Here is a 20730-nt window from a genome sequence, read left to right on the forward strand (position 1 = left end):
AAAAGATGGACAGCTACAGTGACATCACACACAGACCTCTGAAATCCCTTTCTGACATCTTGCAATAATCTTTTTTGGCTTTGTCACTTTGGTATCCTCAAACTGCATTTGATGCAAGCGGGCGGATCTGACTGTGAAAGTGCACCCTCATTGATTACCAACTCATCAATTTTAGATATATGCTGGATAATCATCTCTTCTAACTTTAAGAACGACCAAATTTTACAAGATGGACTCAATATTTTATCCAGCATGACCTAATAAAGGTGACTGACACTGAAATTCATTAGTAAATATATATATATAGTGGTTCATTATCCCATATATTTTAGTAGGACAAGAAGTCTTTTTGCAACCACACACATCGCCAACTGGTGGCCTTTAAAATGACTGCAGGTTCAATGCAACTGAACATTGGCTTCACTTTTCAGAGCCTGAAACTAGCTCCAACTTTTTGCCTGTTTTAATTGTGTTAAGCTAGGTTGCTGCACACTGTTCACTGTTAGACTGAGTATAGTTAACTCAAACTGTGCTCTTGTTATTAGGAGCACTTTTGTCATCTATTTCTGGCTTGTGCACGCTCAGGGAACAAATGTGAAGTGCTCAGGCAGGTGTATTTAACATTCAACTGCACAGGTTCTCCATTTTTGATCAATATTATCAGCATCATCCACTTTACACCCTGACATTTAGAGCAGAGTAAAGGAGAAAGCAGCATAGCCTCAAACCACAGCAAAGCGCAGTAAAGACAGAATATTTAGCTGAAATGAGACCACTGCCAATAAATTTAAGTCAAAGCAGTGGTATTGGATAAAGCTGAACCAGTTCATCCCTAGTACCATGGTGCTTCAGTTTGATTTTACCACAGTAACATACCTGTGTCGTAGAAATGGGCCAGTAGATCTTCTTTCTCCACAAACCTCTGATATAGCCAGTCAGTCAGGGCCTCAGCCTCCACAGGAACCTCTTTTATTGGGTACATCCTGAGGAAAAAAGAAAAGAAAAAAGAGCCGGGCAGTCAGGGACAGAGATGAAACACAGAAAAGGGTTTCTGGAGTCTCACTCAGCAAAAACTGTCTGCATTGATCTGTCGTGTAAGCTGCAGTCCAAAATCCCAGGGAGTCAGCTGTGGACCCTGTGCACAGCAGTCCATTTCAACCTGGCGTCTATTACAGCAGCCTGTGTTTGCTGTAGCTTCAGCTTGTTTGGGGGACTCATTAGCTGGCCAGCTCATCAGAGTGTCACAGAGAGACAGAAGTGCTGAGGGAGCCCCCGACAGCAGACAGACCACTCACTGAGGTCGCTCAAAAGTGAGTGGGAGGAGAAAGTCAGATTTTCTCTCTGTCCCTTTTCCCCCCTCAAACTGACAAAGTTAGATCAGAGCAGCTCTCAACAAACATAGAAGCTACATTTATAAGTCACAGAGAAGCCACGCTATTAAATCCTGGAAATTCAGCTTCCAACTCATCTATAGCCATACAGAGGAACTAGTAAAGCTGCAAACTGCAGTTACTTTTTTAATCATCTGGTAGTTTCTTCATTTATAACTTTGCATATATATGTTAGGGACGGTGCCAGCATTTGTTACCCGCTAGGCTCCGGCCTGAGGTCCTTAGGAATTGACAAAAAGGTGATCGAGCATTTATTTATTTATTTTAGACTACTGAGCTTTACACTGTTATATTCCTCATGTTGCGCTTGAGTCTTGTACAGCTAATTTCAAAATTCACATTCTAATGCTTTATGTATTAGAATGTGAATGCTTCTAATGTTAAGCATGTTAATGCTTTACATTTATGTTTAAATGTGTCTGTATGACGCACTTTATAATGCTTCTTTTGATAAATGCTTTTAATTTTACAATTTCACATTAGGAGAGCAGAGCCTGGTTGAGATTTGAGACATTTTTGCCTTGAAATGACTCAAATCACTGTGAATCACTTGTGCTTTATGAGATGTTTTCAGTGGTCATGAATATTTATATTCAAGCATTCCCTTTGTAAAACTTCGCGTAGTGGTTCTCAGACTTTCACTGGCACTCTCCCCCTCACTCACTCACTCGCAATAAAGAAGGATCCAAGTTGAATGTTTAGCAAAAACAAAAATTTGATCTTGTAAGATCAGCAAAGCCTTCGATATATTGCTTACACATCATTTTGAATTCAAACTGAAAGTAACTGTTTCTGTACCTCAAAAACGGACTTGATGAAGGTATGATAGGAAAAGTTTCTGAAGAATAAAGATGTACTAAAGAAGACCTGAATGGATCTGGACTAAAACTAATTAAAACCTCTCTGTAAGTGTTTAAGCAGCTGTTAAACACTCTAAAAACGTTCTACGTGACAACCTAGAAGACAAAGAAAACTAGAAAATATTCCCATTTAAGAAGACATCACAAAAAAAAAAGGAAAAAAAAAAAGAAAGTATTTTTTGTTAATAAATTCATCACTTCTAGATGGCTCAAACTCAATTTTAGATGAGAAATCTGTGTCTGAACAAACTGAATGACTGATTTGGTGGCTGACGTTGCACAAACTGTAGGTGGCAGATAAAAACGGTCACTGTTAAACAGCATAAAAAGTGCCGATGAAATCTCGTCTCTAGCCAGAAGGGGTCTCCAGCAGGCTGCACTCCCACACAGCCTGCCTCTGGTCACCTTCAAATAGAGGTTACAGTCTCCTCCCTTAGACAAAGCATTTCCTCTGCGCTCAATATTCCTGACCGGATAATGTTTGCAGTAAAAGTACATCCGTGCCATTGAGAAAAGCACCTTACGAAAGGAATAGCAAGTAACGAGTATGATGCTAAAACGATCATTTAAAATGTGACCTGTGGGTTCATTGTTTAAATGTAACTGAAGAGAAGAGGCACGTTTCTAAAAGGCCTGCTGCAGACATGATCGCCATGACGATTACCTGTGCAACTAAATGAATCAGTATTCACATGAGGCTCTGAATACAAATATAAATATTAAAGAAACAATGAAAAATGACGAGTAATAGCCTGGATAATGTTTAATCTATTAGTTATCAAGCCAAAAGGAATCAATTAGTTCCCCTCAGTTGGATGAATTTATTAAAATCAACCAAGCAAAACAAGAAATAAGGGATTTAATTGATAAAATAATCTTTACTTGTAGACTTACTCAACAAAATGAATAAGTAGATACTCTAAATGAAATTATGACTTTTTAATAACCAGAGCAAACACTCACATGAAACCTTCCATTTCCAAGTTTAAAATGTTGAACTTGAAATTTTTTTAATTTGAAAAAATGCTTATCACAGAGCATTTGTCTCTTTTTTAATGTAATGGGTTAAAAAGGCTCAGTGTAAAGGAACTGATGCAAAGATGGAGAGTCGCTGCAGTAAAGACTTGATCTTTGAACTGAAACCGTCAGTATGACCAAATGAGGGAAAGGCTCGGCCTGCTTGCCCCACAAACGAGGAGGACAGGAGCTGGTGATTGTGCACTGCTCCCTCGTCTGGTTTATATACTTCAAGCGCATGTCTATAGACACTCCTGCTCATTATCCAGCAGTTCACGGTGTGGGTGTTGCTCTGAACAAGATCCTGTCTAAGCAGACCAACTTTTATGTCCCTGCCAGCAAGAAACGCCTGTTAAAATTTAAGTTAAAGCTGATTCAAGTCAACCACTTTCATCCGTTAAAGGCTCTAACAGAGCTGAACTTTTGAAGATAAAACAGCTTTTGACCAACAGCTACATTGGGCCCCCTGAACGGCTCAGCCTGCCCAGAACTGCTGTGGAAACCTGATCGGGTGATTAGAGACCAAAACAAGACGTTCCTCGAAGCTTCTCCTCCTGTGTTTGCAGGTATCAGGTCTCCTCCTTGTTACTGATGTGTCATAGGAGCCAACAGAACAGAGTCTTTGTCTGAGCACTAAGAAAAGAGAAACTAAGAGACTGAACGCAATGAACCATTATTATCTTTTAATAACGGTACAGAAATCAAGCGAGTTACTACCATAACAACAAAAGCCACTGAGTGCTACTAGTTTAGTTTGTGGTTGGCCATTTTTGACTTTGGGTGCATAAATAGCATCTATTAAAAGCACAAATCTTCAGATAATTGACTGTCTTTTTGCAGTAATGATCATCAATGTGGCATCATTAAATAAAAGCAAATGAATGAATGAATTTATGATTTGCAAAGCCATGCAAGGCTTGAGAGTCTTTCACACCTGCTCCACTATAGGATGCCTTTGAAGGGCTCTCACACTCCAAAATGTAAACCAATAGTGCTGTAACCGTGGCAGAGGGAAACAAAAACCGACTCGGGCCACTTATCAAGAGGGTTGGAACGTTTAGGGCGTTGGGTAGCAGGTGGCTGCCACAGTGGTTTCCTGCAGCTGAAATATTCATGCACAAATCAGGATCTTGTTGGTGTTCAGAGCAGCTGCAGGAGCTGAGGTTGAAGGCGGTGATGCTGGTTCGGGCCCACAAACAAACAAAAAACCCCCACAAAAAACAAAACCCAACATGCATGCTTAGATAGAACACACTCTGCCCGTATCAGCTGCTTTCTCAGCCTGGTTTGTTTGGCGAACAATGGCCATAACCACATCTGCAGAAGTGGCTCCAGATAAACCACTGACAAACCAAATCACTCAGTTTATGGGATGTTCACCGGTTTCATTTCCTGCTCAGAAACCAACTGACGCTTCATTTGCATCTCCCACCAGCTGCAAGAATATTTTCTAATTACAGCTCTAAGTAACCATCATGATCATTTATCTTTCAGGTTAAGTGGCTTTTTCTTTCTCCAACAGTACAGTGGCACAGTGGGTAGCACCATCACCTCAGACCAAGAAGGTCTTTGGCTCCCACACAAACGCAAAGCAGGAGATGAAGCATCGCTGAATATGTTTCCAAACCATCTTCATTCTAAGCCCAAGACTAGAAAATATGGTGAAGCATATATTCCCTTTGGCTTCTCCTGCACAAGTGGAGAATTGGTTTTCCCTGCGTCGGGAGCAGGAGCTGGGCTCTCCAAATCACGGACAAACAGAATCCCGCATTCTTGATTTTTAGTTCACAAACACTTCTTATAACGACTAACTACTCCTGACATTTTTGTCTTGTAAAGCAAAGGGGGGTCTAGCAAAAGAAGTTTGGGAACCACTGGCCTAACCTGAGGCTTCAAAGCAGGACTTCAGAAAACGGGGGATTTGCTACTAGTAACCTGATCTGACAACATTATTCTCCCTGACAGATACAAAACTAATAGAAATAATAATAATAATTTTTTTTTAAAAGGTGAAATGAGGTCAAAATAGACCTGGGTACCCCGCCCACTTAAAGTTGTGGGGAAATACTAGAAACAACTTTATAGGTCTTTCAGAAAATTTCCTCTAAAAGTGAACATTTAAAAACCTCTAAACTATCCATGCACAGTATGCAGCATTTGTCTAAACTCTAAATCCATCTTTACAGAGTATTTAAGAAAAATATAAAGGATTATATGTCCTATTGCATCTGCACCAGTTACTATGACATAATTATTGGCTGCCTTCACTTTAAACATCTTAAAATTTCTTTCTGGTGTCACTACACGCAAACAAAGCTCTGGAGTGATATCCTTATACATACATCCAGCAAACACTTCTTTTTTTTTTTCATTTTTAATAGCTGGTAAATTAGCAAGAATCCCCTTACACAGACAGCTTTTGGGGCTATAATATAAGAGCACGTGACACTGAAAAATATAAATCTCTAAAAGTTAAGGATTTAAATTTTAGGTAAGAAGAAATTTTTAGGTTAGCGATGAGGGCCACGACTCTGCTGGCTGCTGATGTTTTAAAGTTGTGAACAACATCATCATCATCATGGTCTCACTCGCAGGAAACAAACAGACCGATCAATCAGTGCATCGCTGCACCTACGGGTCGCATCATTACAGCGGCTGCCGGAGGACGAGCCGAGTGCTCTCTAACAATGCTCCGCTGTGTTTGCAGTGGTGTGAAAAATGAAACGCTGCTCTGCTGTGCCAATGTTGTGCTGAGAGACACACAGAGTATGGTGGTGTTTGTATCAGCTGTGTGCACAGTTTCAGCACCACGTGTTACAGCGTACAACAACGGTGGCAGCGGAAGCAAAGAACCGGCGGTGATGTGTTGGCGCGGGGCCACGGCTGCGCTCTCATTTCCACCCTAACCCACTTGGCACCGACTCGCTTGTTAACCTGAAACTCTGGCGAACGGACAGACAGCTGGGGGAGAGCAGCAGTTTCTCCTGTCAATAACCTTCAACGTCAGGCTTTTACACCGTGCTGACCTGCGCTACGGGCAGAAGAGGACATAGATCCTCACTGACATGTGATGTACAAACTACTGCAGTCATTTTCAGGACTTCGGTGAATAAATGACCAATTTTAATAGCATAATTTTCTTGGATTGATGTGCACGTGTTTATTCGCCAGGAAAACAAATCAGGGTAATAAACAGTAAATATGAAGGCCTTAAAGCTTCTTATTTACAGTCTTGATTGAGTCATTTAGCTTCTGTACAGCTCTTATTCTTGAGATACTGTTTCCACTCTGAACTGGCGTAGGAAGCTAATTAAATTTGGACAGTGGCTGTAAAAGCCTGTCCACTCGACAAGACTCTTTGGAGCGAAGCCAGTCATTGTTTGGGGACTCTATAAGGTCCTAAATCTCCGGCTGTGAAATCTCGGGAAATAAAGACTATGCCAGGGAGATCTGCTCTTGGACACAATGGTGCAGAAGGTGAATATTAAGATTACTGGCCAGTGTAGCTCAGGGAGAAAAAGAAAAAAAGAAAAAAAAGCCTGTATCTTTCTCATCTAGATAAATGTTTTCAACAGCATGCAAAAAACCTGCCGCCTCTGATTTCAAACTATCAATCTTCCTGAAGAGTGAAGGTAGACTGGACGAGATGAAACAACTCAAGTGTTTTATTTCTACTATGCTACAACAACACACCACAACAGCGATCATGTGATTTCCTCGAGGTCGATGCCAATCCCAAAGCAAACCACACGCATGCTCTCTGTGAATCCTAAGGGTCGCTGCTTGTGAAACACCAAGAAGCCCTTATCTGCAATCAGAGAGAAGTTGAGGGATGGTAGGAGTGTGCTCGTTAATTGCTCCATTTAGTCTTTAATCTGCTTCCTCTCCGTCTCAAGACTGTCTGTACTGGAGGAAATGGTTTGATGCTGGCATCAAGAGGCACGACCAAAACAGATATAAAAAGGGCAGAGGGAGGAATGGTACTTTTACCTTCATATATAAAACTAATTCACAATACTTTTAACTCAGTTCAATTCAGTTGAGCTTTATTCATATAGCACCAAATCATAACGACAGTCGCCTCGAGGCGCTTTAAACTGTAAGGTAAAGACCCTACAATAATACAACAATCAGACGACCTATGAACAAACACTTGATCACAGTAGGAAGGAAAAAACTCTCTTTTAACAGGAAGAGACCTCTGGCAGAGCCAGGCTCAGAGAGGGGCAGCAATGTGCCACGACTGACCACTTATTTTGTAAAGTTGTTTTCCGATTCAGTACACAAAGACGCACCACGTCTTCAATATCAAGCCTCAGTAGCAGCATGATTTCCCCATAGCAGCTGAAACTGTACGAACAGAAACATCAACTTGAGGGCCAAATTTTTTATTTCCTTAACCCAGGCATGTTAAACAGTTACCAACAAACACTGTCATGTTTTTGTCTCAACTTTGATCTTTTGCATCCACTTGGCAAGATCAAAGTTTCACCTTGTTAAAGTGACCGCACACCCTGCTCGACAGACTACTGCTCTTGTCTTACAGAGATTAAGGGCCATCAGGGGAGCGTCGACCTGTTATCACTGCAGAGGTTAAGAGTAAGGGTATTAAAACCACTGTCAAACGTAGACGTGGCACCAGTCCTGAACTAACTTAACGGTCACAACACAAATGTCAGAACATCCTGTTATTAATGCGGATTCATAAAGGTCATTTTAACTAGGACACACACACACACACACAGTAAAATAAAGCACTTAAGTTCCTTTAAGGTTTCCCAATATGAACTACAGAAGTAGTTCATATTACATCATACTGCATGACGTAAATATTCAGGTATCTAAGGTAAATATAGGCCTTTTTAATCCACTACATTATTCACACATCAAAACATTCCCAGCAACTGACAGAGCGGCATGAAACACAAAAACTCTTTAAAATAAATAAATAAATAAATCTAAATGTGGCTATGCCCCAAGCTGCATATTTGCATCAGACACCTCAACTCTGTCAATAACGAGTGCTGATAAAATCCCAGTGTTTCCCTTTTCTAATTTTAAATTTACAATACTTAAAACTCACTGGATTTAATTTCATTTAAAGCTTCACAAAAGGCCGGGAAGCGAAGAAGGGTTAATAGAAACTGGCTGGAAAGAGGGGGGAAAAAATTTAAAACAAAAAACCCCTCGCCACCTCTCTAATCTCAGAGGTACATTCTTCTTCATGAGATGAAAGCAGCTAGTCCAGTGCAGCCTGAAGCACAATTATCAATGTTCATCCAGCAGTGGTGACGTCTCAATTTTGCACAATGACCAACCAGTCAAGTAATATTGCATGTCTAATCACTGGTAACAGAACAACTTTCAGCCAAAAACATGAGAAGCACTGGTGAGAAGCTGATACACAAGAAAAAGAAGAGAAGCTTTAGATGTTAACAAATGCAGGAATTTTCCATTGAGGCATTGCTAATTCTACTGAAATATCTGACTACTCTGCTAATGAGCCTCTGGACGAGGGTTCACTATCGAGTGGAGCAAACACGGGTGGGGGATGCTTCCTTTAATGTGTTTCTATAGCAACACTAGCCCTTTGAAGACCCTAAGCTTTAGGAAATAAAACTATGCCTTCTACTCCTGGTTTTTTTTTTTTTTATTGCAACATGCAATCTATAATCACAAAAACACTCATACCATTACAGGTAAGACACATGAGACGTACTGATCCTGAGTGTAATGTTGGGACATTAATTAGCACGTAGCGTGTATGTAATATGTAAGGGCTCAGAGGGGGGAATGTGTCATATATTTTAACAAAGCTATATGTGCAGTTTGCAAGCTCAACAATTCTATGTGAGTCTGGAAAGCCAGGTGTGTGGCTCAAAAGCACCCATGTGATGACCAGGCAGACTCCCGAATCCGTAAATCATGTCACCTTTCAGATATTTTCTAAACAGCAGCTTTCAGAAATGTACACAGCAGCAAAAGAAAAAAAAAGGAGGACAAGGTACATTTAGAAAGAAGGATTTCACCATATTTAACACCCACCACTGCCCTCGTTCGGCCTCTGTACACCCACCTAGCTCTCCCATCTGCCATTCACAGAGAGCTTATGATGCCGCAATCTGGGAGGCTGAGATTATACGGAGAGAGGGCAGGAGACACAGCAAGGGAGGGTGGAGTTGAGGGATGAGGACTGGAATAGGGAAGCAGAAGTGTTCAATGTGGATGCATCTACATCATTACCCAAAAATCAGCTGCCCGTTGTGTAGCTGAAGCTCAGAGGGTAGCCAGCACCTTTGGAGCACCCTTAAAACGATAACACGGGAGGAAGACAGCAGCTTATAATGAAGCTCAGTTTACACAGAAACAGTCAGGCTGAAGCAGTTAACTGCAGGATCTCCGACGCATCAACACGACCTGCCTTCTGTAACAGCTGGACCTGAATGCACCCAAACTACAGCAAACATCTAGCTGACATACATGTCTCGCGCTTAGAAAGCTGGAAATAACTAGAGCAAAACTAAAAATACCCAGCATCTCAAAAACAGAGACAAACAACAAAACATTTTTATGCTGCTGTGGTATTGAGTTAATGGGTTTTCTGCTTGTGGGATGGGGGTGTATGCAAAAAACATAACACGACCCGCTAAATGGGTGAAATCAGTCTTTTACTAAGCTGAGTGGACAGTCAGAAATCTCTCTCTCAAACAGTCTCCCTGCTGAATCATGATAATCCTACGGATGACTTTCAACTTGGTGTCACAGCCGCTTACTCTGTATGTGATGTCTATGGATCATCTTTTGGGATAAAATGAGCAATTCACAAGGCAGCATAATAGCACAGCAATGTTTGGCAATTAATTTTCCCAAAGGGGGCCACATTAGAAACTGTGGAAGGCCGCATCGATACAACAAACTCAAGTCTGTTCAGTATTAATGTTATAAACTATTACTGGTAAGAGTAGATGGTACAATTATAAACATGATGCGGCTTTGCTAGCAGAGGTTCAGATGCCCCTTCCGGCTCTGCATCAGTCAAGCTCTTCTAATGATGATTGAAATTATAAGCCTTAAACTCAGCAATCAGCTATCCACAAACAAAACACACAGCTTCACCACTGACTTCTGCATTACTGTTTGTTTTCTTAATTTAAGTTGACATCTTTCAGGGCTAGCAAACATCTTATGAATGTTGGTTCCAAGGCATTTACAGTGAAGGTGCATTCACTTGCACGCATCTACATACGTAAATTTAAGAAATACCTGTTGCCTTGGAAATAAACATTGCTAAAGTTGTATTGATATTTCATACAAAACTTAACATCACCCCCCAAAAAAACAAATTAAAAACAAGAACTTTTGGAGGCTGAAATAAGCAAGTTAATGGGTACTCTATCCTCTGACCTCACAACTAAAGGACAAAATGTGGCCTGTGGGCTATATAATCTGGAAGTCTGGTCCATAGGGTTATGAGGGTACTACACGATTAAACATTTATATTTTTCTACATTGTTTTAGCAACTGTTTAACATTTGACCGCCCTTACTCTCATCGCCATCTAAAATACCACTGTTTGCATACCCCTTCACTACACCAACAGTCAAGCATCAAGGACTACTTCTTAAAGGAACCCCATTGTGTTAATTACTAGCTCCATTGAGTAAGCATTAAGTAAACTACATTTCTTCATTTATTTTAGTTCAACTGTACTACCAGCTTTGATTTTGCCTATCCTTGTTAAAATATGACTCAAGGTGTTTAGTGTTATGGAGGAAAAATACTCATCAGTCCATGTAATCCCTCTAGAATCCTGCATGAGTATCAAGTGAAGATGGGCTTATTTCCAGCACCATATTTTGTTTTTGTACTCTGAATCATGCAAAGCTACCATCAAAGTTTAAAAATAATCCTTTTATATCTTATACTTGGACTTGGCGCAGCTCCTCAGAGTTTTGTGCCCAAGATGACCATTTTAGGGATATCTGCTCTCAGTGGAATATTTCAGAGCCAAGAATTACAAAAAATAAAAACTGCCTGAAAAACGGCAATCTTTCACGACATTCCTTATTCTGAATTATTTGTAGCCATGACAGTGATTAAATGCTACTCTCACAATAAAAATTCCCCTTAACTGACCCAGCAGAAACACCGCTGTAGGGTGGCACTTGTCCACCCGCGTCTCCTATTTGCATCACCAAAGTGCATCGCATTGCTCACTCCCCTACAGCGCTCCCTTGATCAGCAAGGAGATTAATCCTCTTGTTGACTCTGCACCTGTACCAGCAAGGGTCTAAGTTGTCTATGATCAGCACTGTCTGCACGGCATGGAACTGAGTGCGCACGCTTGTAACGGGAACAACTGTAGTCGGGTGGCTTCTTGTCCATCCCCTGGCTGCAGAGATGCTGACAGAACGAGGGAAGCTGATTGTATCGACGGCTGATTAGAGAGTCTCGGAGGTGGGGAAGAGAATCCAGCATCCCCTCTAATTACAGAGCTGATGAATTCTTAGTCGCAGACAAAGTGGGCAGAGGGGCCTCTCTAGAGAGGGGGCGATGGGCCAGGGTTCATAAATCAACCTCTATCACACCGAGGTGTAGACACACACCTGAGCTGTTTGAGGAGGTTGTTCAAGGTAACATTTAGGCTCACTATGACTTCTACCTGATGACTACTGCTTTGATGCCTGGATACATCTTTTCTGATCTACCCTAGGGGATTATATTCATCTTGAACACAGTCTACAGAAAATCTAATCCTGGCCCAACTTCACTTTATCCTCAAGTGGATAGAAAAGCAATAGAGAGGAGAATCTGAAGGGCAAAGAGAGCAGGACCACGTGGAGTGACACCTGCATATGAAGAGGAATATTCTTAAGATGGCAGCCATATACTGTAGCTTATTTCTACATTTTGTTTTTCCAGATGATGTATTTTTTTAAACACCTGGACATCAGATCCTGATTTTCTCAATATTTCACATATACTAAAGCCTATCATAGACAGGTACTGGCACATCTTTACTCCAAATACTGAAAAAAAGCAAGTACACAAAGCAAATCTTAGGCAGTCGTTAACGAGCAAACATATAAAGTCTGATCTGTTTTTTGTTTGTTTTTATGCTGCTACAAAAGGTTCAGCCAGAAGCCAAATCAGACAGGTATGAAAGGTGAAAACTGAAGGCATCTTTTAATTTTTTAATGTCAGAATTTTACAGCAGTGGCTGAACCTGCCTCGCAAGGGAAAACTACTTCCGCTAATCCCAAGAATATTTAAAATTCATGAGACACATCCACAGTAGTATTAAACCCAATGTCCACACTAGTGGGGGTTTTAGGAACCCTAAAACTGAGACTTTTTAAAAATGCTGCTGACCCAGTTTCAGCTATAATTTGAATTATAATTTAGTCTCAAAAGGGCAGAACTGGGGACTTTTGGAAACTATGAAGCACACACCCACATTCATTTCCTGATTAGATCTTATCAGTCACACAAATTAAGCCAAAACATTATTATATCAAGGCTCACATACCATCTGTGAATTCATCCCACTTGTGTGTGCTGCTTTCCCATAATGATCCCATAATGCTGCTCATACTGCACTAATGTGTCACCATATTTGATTTGCAATGATTCCCAACGTTAACAGGTTTTCTGCCAACATGACTGCCTTTGCATATAGGCTCCACTTAATTGGTGGTCCAAGCAAAGTAATCACTAGTCTTGTACTCATTGCTCTTCTTCCTGTTTTGTCTAAGCAACCAACCTCCTGCTTCCTGTTTACATTGGCAGAGCATGTCCAGTGAATACTAATGCTCAGTGTCCTATGTCTACAGGTGTGTATTAGGATGGCCAGACCATTCCTGACACTTTGCTAAAATATTATCTCACTAATATTACAATATTAACATTTGCTAAAGGCATCACTATTAGCATACTGTGAGGTAAAAACTGAAAGGCAACGTTGGGTTGGTGCATCTGCAGCTGCTTTGTTGCTGCTGAAGAAAAGAGAGTAAATCCAAGTTTATAGTCACCACATTGGTGGTTGCGTGTGCCACCTGTGATTTCGCCATAGCCCTGTAACCATTTATCCTGTCGCTTGAGGTGCAGCAGACTCACTGCAGTCTTCTCCTGATTGATGAGTGCCACCTCTCAGAAAAAACGCTTACCATCAGCAGCGGCACAGAAACAGATAAAGTCTAAACAGAAACCAAAGAGGCTGCTTTTGTCTCGCTCACATCTTTTTCCAGAACCTCTCACCTTTTCTGCAGTATTCCCCCCTCCCTGTAATTTGACAATCTCTGAGCTTCTGTACTAAAATGACATTTAAGTGGCAATAAAGACCAACTCGATCGCACACTCGTGCCTCCAACTAAGACATGTTTTCCAATTTACAACCAGAACGACGTAATACTTCATCTAGCTCACAATTCATCACATTTCACAGGTTATTGCACATTAAATGACTAATTTAACCTCGAACATAATTTGGGTGAAGATCCATCAGGTGGTAATTGTGTGCGAGTTTCATTTGTGCATTGTGGACAGGTCGACTCCTCGATGTGGTACAAGCTGTGCAATCCTTCATCAGGACGAGCTAAAATTCGAAATGTAAACAACCAGTCGAAAAGACGCACAAGTGGTCTGTGTACCAGTAGCTGTGATGTCACTTTTGGTGCATACTGCACTTCTTTAAGGTGAGAACAGTGAGCATAATTTGGTGTAAAAAGACACCAAAGAGTTGATTTCCTATCTTTAGTAGGAAAATAAATCAGCACAAGCCATCTGCAAGCCAGTTAGTGACAATCCAAACAGAGTTGAACATACATATGCAACCAGCTTAAGTTCATTATTATCTGTATGATGGCTGGACCCTCCCTCAAAAAAAATGGGAAAAAAGAGAAAGAAATAAACCTCTCAAAACACTTGCTTGACATGAGATTAAGTGGGAGTCGGGACTAAAATAAGAGCACCAGCTACAACACTCAAAGAATGATGAGAAGTAAAGAACGAAGGGTCAAGAATGTGACAGTAAAGAGCAAAACATGCTCAGCTGCCAATGCTACATCAAAGCTGTACAAGCACCTGCAAAGACCATGCTAGCAGCGAGGCCTCAGGTTCAGAGTGATGATAAAGGGCAGCATCTGACCCAAACCAGAAGGGCAGGCTGACTTCCATCAGGCAGCAAATGCAAACATGAACAGGTGTACATTTGCACCTATACTTGTTTCTACAGTGGAAACACTGACAACAGTTTTCTTTACTAAATTGGGGATTTGCATGATGTGTGTGCATATAAAAAGTTAATGTACACGATTGCAACTGTTAATTCTGAAGGTGCTAATACAGAATACTACAAAAGTAATACAAAGGTGGTGCAACAAACTACTTTCTACAGGGAGTAAATACGTAATACTCTTTACCCAAAGTGAAGAGAAAAGAGTATTACAAAATACACAACTTACAATACACACAAAAAAACAATGTGAAATTCAATGCTCTCTAATTTACAATCACAAGTGGATGGATAACAGCTGAACAGGTACAACTGGATCTGGCTGGATCTGATTCTTCTGGCTGTTAGTTTTAAGGTTTTATTTTTTTTAAAGTTTCCTAACACAGACGTAACTTTGTATTTATTTTAGTGTTAATATGCGTATTAGGCTTTTTATAACTGCACTGGCCGAAGGGAGACTGACAAAATAGTGTAACAACTGTGCAGTGTGCATATGACAACAGCACTTCAATTAACAAGAAACTACCATGTTCAAGATTCAGCAACATGGGCCTCTCCCTACATTGCTCTGTCTGATTTTGTGATGTAACGTGATTTTCATGTGACAAAGTCTTTGAGGCACGCGTGCTGCAAAGTACATTTCCATTGTGGTTCTGTTTTCCCTCCTGTGAATGTGACAGATTAGTTTACTGTTCCCTGTATCTCATGTGAAAATGCTAAAGGTAAATGGAGAGTTTAACAATCCAACATTTCATTCTTACCTGTAATGTACATGTGTGACTGTAGGAGGCCTGTAGCCAAAGATCCAGGTCTGGATGTCCATCGGTCTTGCTTTGGGGTACGCTATGGTCACGTCTATAACCCACTGCAAGCCTTTACGTTTATTAGCTGCCAGGGAAGAAACACAAACGCAGAAAATGAGAAGAACTGGATAAAATCAGTCATCCAAAAAAGTTCACTGACACTTCAATAGCTGAGATCATCCTGATTTTTCCGCTTTAAGACCGTATCTGTAATCAGAAGGTTTCCCTGGATTTTTTAAATAAAATACCAAAGCATGCAAATTAGGGCTGGTTACCTGCCAAAACGACTGGTGGAGTACCAGCTGAAGTCCCTGTTTGACAGAACTTGGCTGGCAGCTATGTTAGTGAGTCATAGCAAAGGAAACATTTTCACCTCTACAGCTAATCTTTCATAACATGTTTTTCTATCAGCGAACTCTTACTGTTGTTGTTACTTTTAGTTCTAATGGAAAAGGCAAGAGGAAAAAAAATAGACGGGAAAGCGGGGGATGACAGATGGGGGAGGGAATGCCAGACATGCGATTAAATTTGGGAGTCAGCTGCAGGGTGCATGTGGGTGAGTATTTAGTTGCATTAAGCAGGGTCAAGTCTGTGCTCACCTGCTCATAATCACAAAGACAATAAAATAAATTAAGTGATGTGTGTAAGGCCGCTTTATCGAAGCTACACTCAACTTCTTGCTATTACAGGTTTGGACATGACTCAAACATTACAGCGATGTGAAGCCTTCCAACCTGTGTTCTTCTAGGGGGGAAAAAAAAAAAAGCAGAGAGAGCAAAACACAAGCCAGTCTCAACATGTCCTCAACCTGCTTCTTCCATCACTACACAACGAAGAAGTTGAAAACAACAACTGACACTGGGAATCAAATTAAGTTAACGGGACTGCAGAACATAAGATGAGGGTGTGAAAAAGTGCTTTCCCTTAAGCTAATACTCGGAACAGGCTTGTCAAATGTAAAACAGAAGAGACCAGCAGTCTGAGCTGTAAAGCAAAGCTGACGTGGAGCAGTGCAGCATATTTGACTGCTAAGGTCGCAGTCCTGTCTGCTGTTACTGTGCAGCAAGCACTTGCCCCTCAGAACACACTGGCGTCTTTATGGGAAGTAAATATGCCGTGTCACAAAGTGGAGCTAATTTTTACAGATGACTGACTACAGCAGTTAGAAAAAAAGGGAAATAATGCAAACTAGGTATAAATGATGGGAACAAAATGCAGAGAAAAGCAGGGAAAGGGAGTTAAAAAGTGCAGCAGAGACGTTATCAAGTGGAGTACAGACAGTTACACTTCACGTGTTGCTCGTTTAGGTGACCTGTCAGGTCAGTACAAATCAATTATTAGGTTATGTTGACAGGAACGGCTCCTCCTTTGACCCGTTACTCTAGTTATGTTGGCAAATTCTACAAACTAATTGCCAAAAGGCAGGCAAAAGGGTGACCGTGGCTCAGGGTGTTGGGAAGCGTATCTGTAACCGGAAGATCGCCGGTTCAATTCCCGGGCTCTCTGTCCTGGTCGTTGTGTCCTTGGGCAAGACACTTTACCCTACCGCCTACTGGTGTTGGCCAGAGGGGCCGATGGCGCGATATGGCAGCCTCGCTTCTGTCAGTCTGCCCCAGGGCAGCTGTGGCTACAACCGTAGCTTGCCTCCACCAGTGTGTGAATGCGAGAGTGAATGAATAGTGGCATTGTAAAGTGCTTTGGGTGCCTTGAAAAGCGCTATATAAATCCAATCCATTATCATTTGAAATTTAAACATCTATGCTTAATTTTCCTTGTGAACTGCAAAACGTTTAATTATCACACAGCAAAAGTTTGGCTGCCCCCAGAGACAACGAAGCGAGTGTTTCTCCTAGGGTGTACTCCTGTTTGACTGCAGAATACTACCAGAAAGATTGTACCATTTTACAACGCTACGCCATCGGCACAAATCTGCGTCACGGAAGCAGGCATTACCACCTCGAAACAAGACTGAAGTGGAAAAATATATATTTTTTGCAGTGACTATGAGGAACCAAATATTCAGGAAAGAAGAATTTTATGAAGAGAACAGCCCTCCTCAACTGTTAAATATAGGGGTGCATCAGTTTGGGCTTGTGTTGCAGGCAAAGGCTCGGGAAGCATTTCACTGCTAAAAGGAAAAAAAAATGGATTTAATAAAATACCAGCAAAAATCTGACATGATGAAAAAACAAAACAAAAACATCACAGTGTCCATAAAAAAAGTTTAACTGCTCCTGTTGTTCGGGTGTGAGAAGTATGAATGATCAGCACAAAGTGGTAAAACACTAACAGGATTGAATGGGTTACCCAGATAAAAGGCATCCAGATATGCTTCAGTTTCAGTAACAGTCATTAAAATGATGTGTACCAATTAAACTGTAAAAGGTCTTTTTTTTTTTTTTTTTTTTTTTAAATGCAATTTTACAATGGTATTTCTGCTGCCACTGAGGCTTGGCGGAGAGTAAAGACCATTATAAACACTGCAGAAGTAACCTGTGTGAAAGTTGATGTTTGAGGGGTTTTTTTTTGGTATTTTGAATGTTGAGTTTTTAATTTTCTGCATTCTGGTGAACTTAATAATAATAATAATAATAATAATAATAATAATAATAATAATAATAATAATAATAATAATAATTATTATTATTATTATTATTATTATTATTATTATTAATAATAATAATAATAATAATAATAATGAATTTTCTTTTAAAGCGCCTTTCAAAACACTCAAGGACACTGTACACAGCAGAATAATAAAAGCAACATAAAAGAAAGCCGTTTACACAATCATAAAAGCATAAGACATAAAACAAATGCTCCCCATGGTGGCAAGACGGGGAGAGAGGACAGAGAGAGAAAGAGAAGAAGATCTGAGACACCGAGATGGGATGGTGATCTGAACCAGATCAGAGAGGTATGGAGGGGAGAGATGATGAATAGTCTTAAATGTAAACAACAGTATTTTGAAATTGATGTGATATTTGACCAGGAGCCAATGAAGCTGCTGCAGGACAGGGGTGATGTGATGGATAGAAGGGGCCCTGGTAACAATACGAGCAGCAGAGTTCTGGACGCGTTGGAGCTTGTGGATGGATTTTTGAGTAAGACCAAAAAGAAGAGAGTTGCAGTAGTCGATCCGGGAAGAAGGCTGTGAACAAGAATGGCAGTGGTATGTGGGGTGAGAAAAGGACGAAGATGATGCACCACATTATGGCGTAAAGTCACTATTAATGTAAAGAGTGTGACGAAGCAAGGCTTGGGTACTGCTTTCAAATATTTATTGAAACAACTGTCTAATTATATACATGTCATCCCTGTGGAGTCGAGACACATTCTGTTGTGTTTGTTAAGTAACCTTTTTTTTTTTTTTTTTTTTTTAATGTGAAGGTGTCACCTATTCATGTTGGTAATTAATTTAATTTATCAACCCCTAATCTGCAGACATCAGTGACCTGCAGGGAACCTGTAAACTGTGGAGGATATATATGCGAGCCCGTCAGTGGGGGTTACTGGATTTCTTCTGGGCAGCTGGGACAATATAACTGATTACAAAGGTTGTCTACACTTCTATGAATCTAGATAGAGACAAGTGTGTAGAAAAGCTTGACCTTTAAGAGTACACACCTCTGTTTCTATAGTTTCAACACCAGACAGAAGACAGAAAGAAGCAGCTGAGTAGCAAGCCGACTGATTCATACCAATATTAGTGACTTGACGGGCATCCTTGGTATTAATGGAAATAGCTAACGCCAGTTATCCCTGTGTGGGTAACTGGATCCCATCTCTATCAGTCTCCCGTGAATGGCTGGTCAAAGAATGGGGCCCTGAGCCAAAGTATTGTTGGCACCCTATATGCTGTGGCACACAATAGTGTAACAGCACCGGCCACGGTAATTTAAAATGACAACAAATAGGCCCCATCCTTCGGTAAACAATTTAAGGAAGGAAACACGCTGGCAGATATCTGTCTCTCTTTGAGGCCACTCCTCAGGCCAAATTGCTGCACTTTAAGCCTACAACTGTCTGTCTATCCTACTGACTGAAAAGTGGATTTGACCACTTTTGGTGTTATCGAACATGTTGACTTTTGGGTGATTAGGAGCTCCCTAATGACCCACCCTAAATGACTCACAATGGCGAACTTTGTTTCCTGGCAACTGTAAATACAGTTTTATGACACACACCTTACTGGTCTAAGGGACAGCCCTTTCCACCGAGCTGTGCTAATCTTTGTGTTTGCACCAAGTGGCATTTTCAGCCCGGGTGACATTGCGTGGCTGCATCAAATCCCATTTTCTCCAAGTGGCCCGGTTGTTTCCAAGTGAGTCAGCGAGCTCTGGGTACCTCTGCAGAGTATCAGTGAGGGTCAGAGGGAGACAGAACTGTGTCTTTCATCAGACAGCCACACACACATACACAAATGAAGAGCACAGGGTAGTGAGGGACACAACGCTCCTTTGGGTATGTGTGTTTTCTTGCCCTATGTTTTAATGCCATTAGCTAGATTTAAGTGGAAGGACAAGCCCTGCTGCAGCAACCAGCTTCCCCTCCTCCTGAGCTGCTGGAATGGAGGAAAGGACATAACATGAACGAGGATATAGTCAAATTATAATGCACGATTACACGTGAATAAGACTGACGTGCCTAAAATGCTTAAAAACGTTCGTAATAATTTGCCTTGATGGAGGTTATAAACACAAAAACCTCTGCACACACCTGCGTTTGTTGATGCAGTAAATATTTTGAACTTAATCAGACCGGTGCATTAAAAAAAATGCACATTTAGCACCATCAGTATGTAAATAAAGCTGCTCTACTCATTTAAATTTTACAGTGGCCAATCAAGAGATACCTCATCTTCAGTCTTAGTGTCTGTCCTGCAGAGGAGTAATCAGACAGCATCTTGCTGTTAGTGCTGAGGCTGTAGGACACAGAGCTGCGCTAGCAAACTTGAGGAAGGCTAAAGTCTGGGCCACATTCTCAATAATGCTGGCTCAAAGTTCCTCCAATTTGCTATTAACACCAAATCCCCGTAAATGGATTCTAAATGAAAGCCAAGAAGAGTCCGCTGGGTCGACACTGAGTGTGCAGCGTAAACAGGCATTGGGGGGACTCGTTGAAGCTTTACATTTATCGCTGTTTTAATGCCTTATTTTTGCTGAGGACTGCTCCAAGCTGCAGATTTACTGAGTTATCTGGATAAATTTGCTGAGTAAAAAACAAAACATGTATTCCAATATTAGTCCACAGAGCAGATTTAAGTGGGTCCTCCTGAAAGAGGGCCCAAATTGAAAAAGGATGGGTAAGACTAGATTTCATGAATTATAAATATAATAATAATAATAATAATAATAATAATAATAATAATAATAACAACATACATACATACATAAATAAATGATTTAATTTATCCTCATATCTCT

At 40.8% G+C, this 20730-nt stretch overlaps 1 protein-coding gene across 1 annotated transcript in view; it reads right to left on the reverse strand.

The window, feature by feature from the left end:
- The window catches only part of lpgat1 (lysophosphatidylglycerol acyltransferase 1), a 58686-nt gene that overhangs the window by 3816 nt on the left and 34140 nt on the right, over positions 1 to 20730 (reverse strand). Inside the window, 2 exon segments of the mRNA XM_085133859.1 lie at positions 877 to 983; positions 15263 to 15389. Of these exon segments, the coding sequence (XP_084989985.1) occupies positions 877 to 983; positions 15263 to 15389 (234 nt within the window).

Source organism: Neolamprologus multifasciatus, chromosome 15 (assembly GCF_963576455.1).
Source record: "Neolamprologus multifasciatus chromosome 15, fNeoMul1.2, whole genome shotgun sequence".
Lineage (NCBI taxonomy): Eukaryota > Metazoa > Chordata > Actinopteri > Cichliformes > Cichlidae > Neolamprologus > Neolamprologus multifasciatus.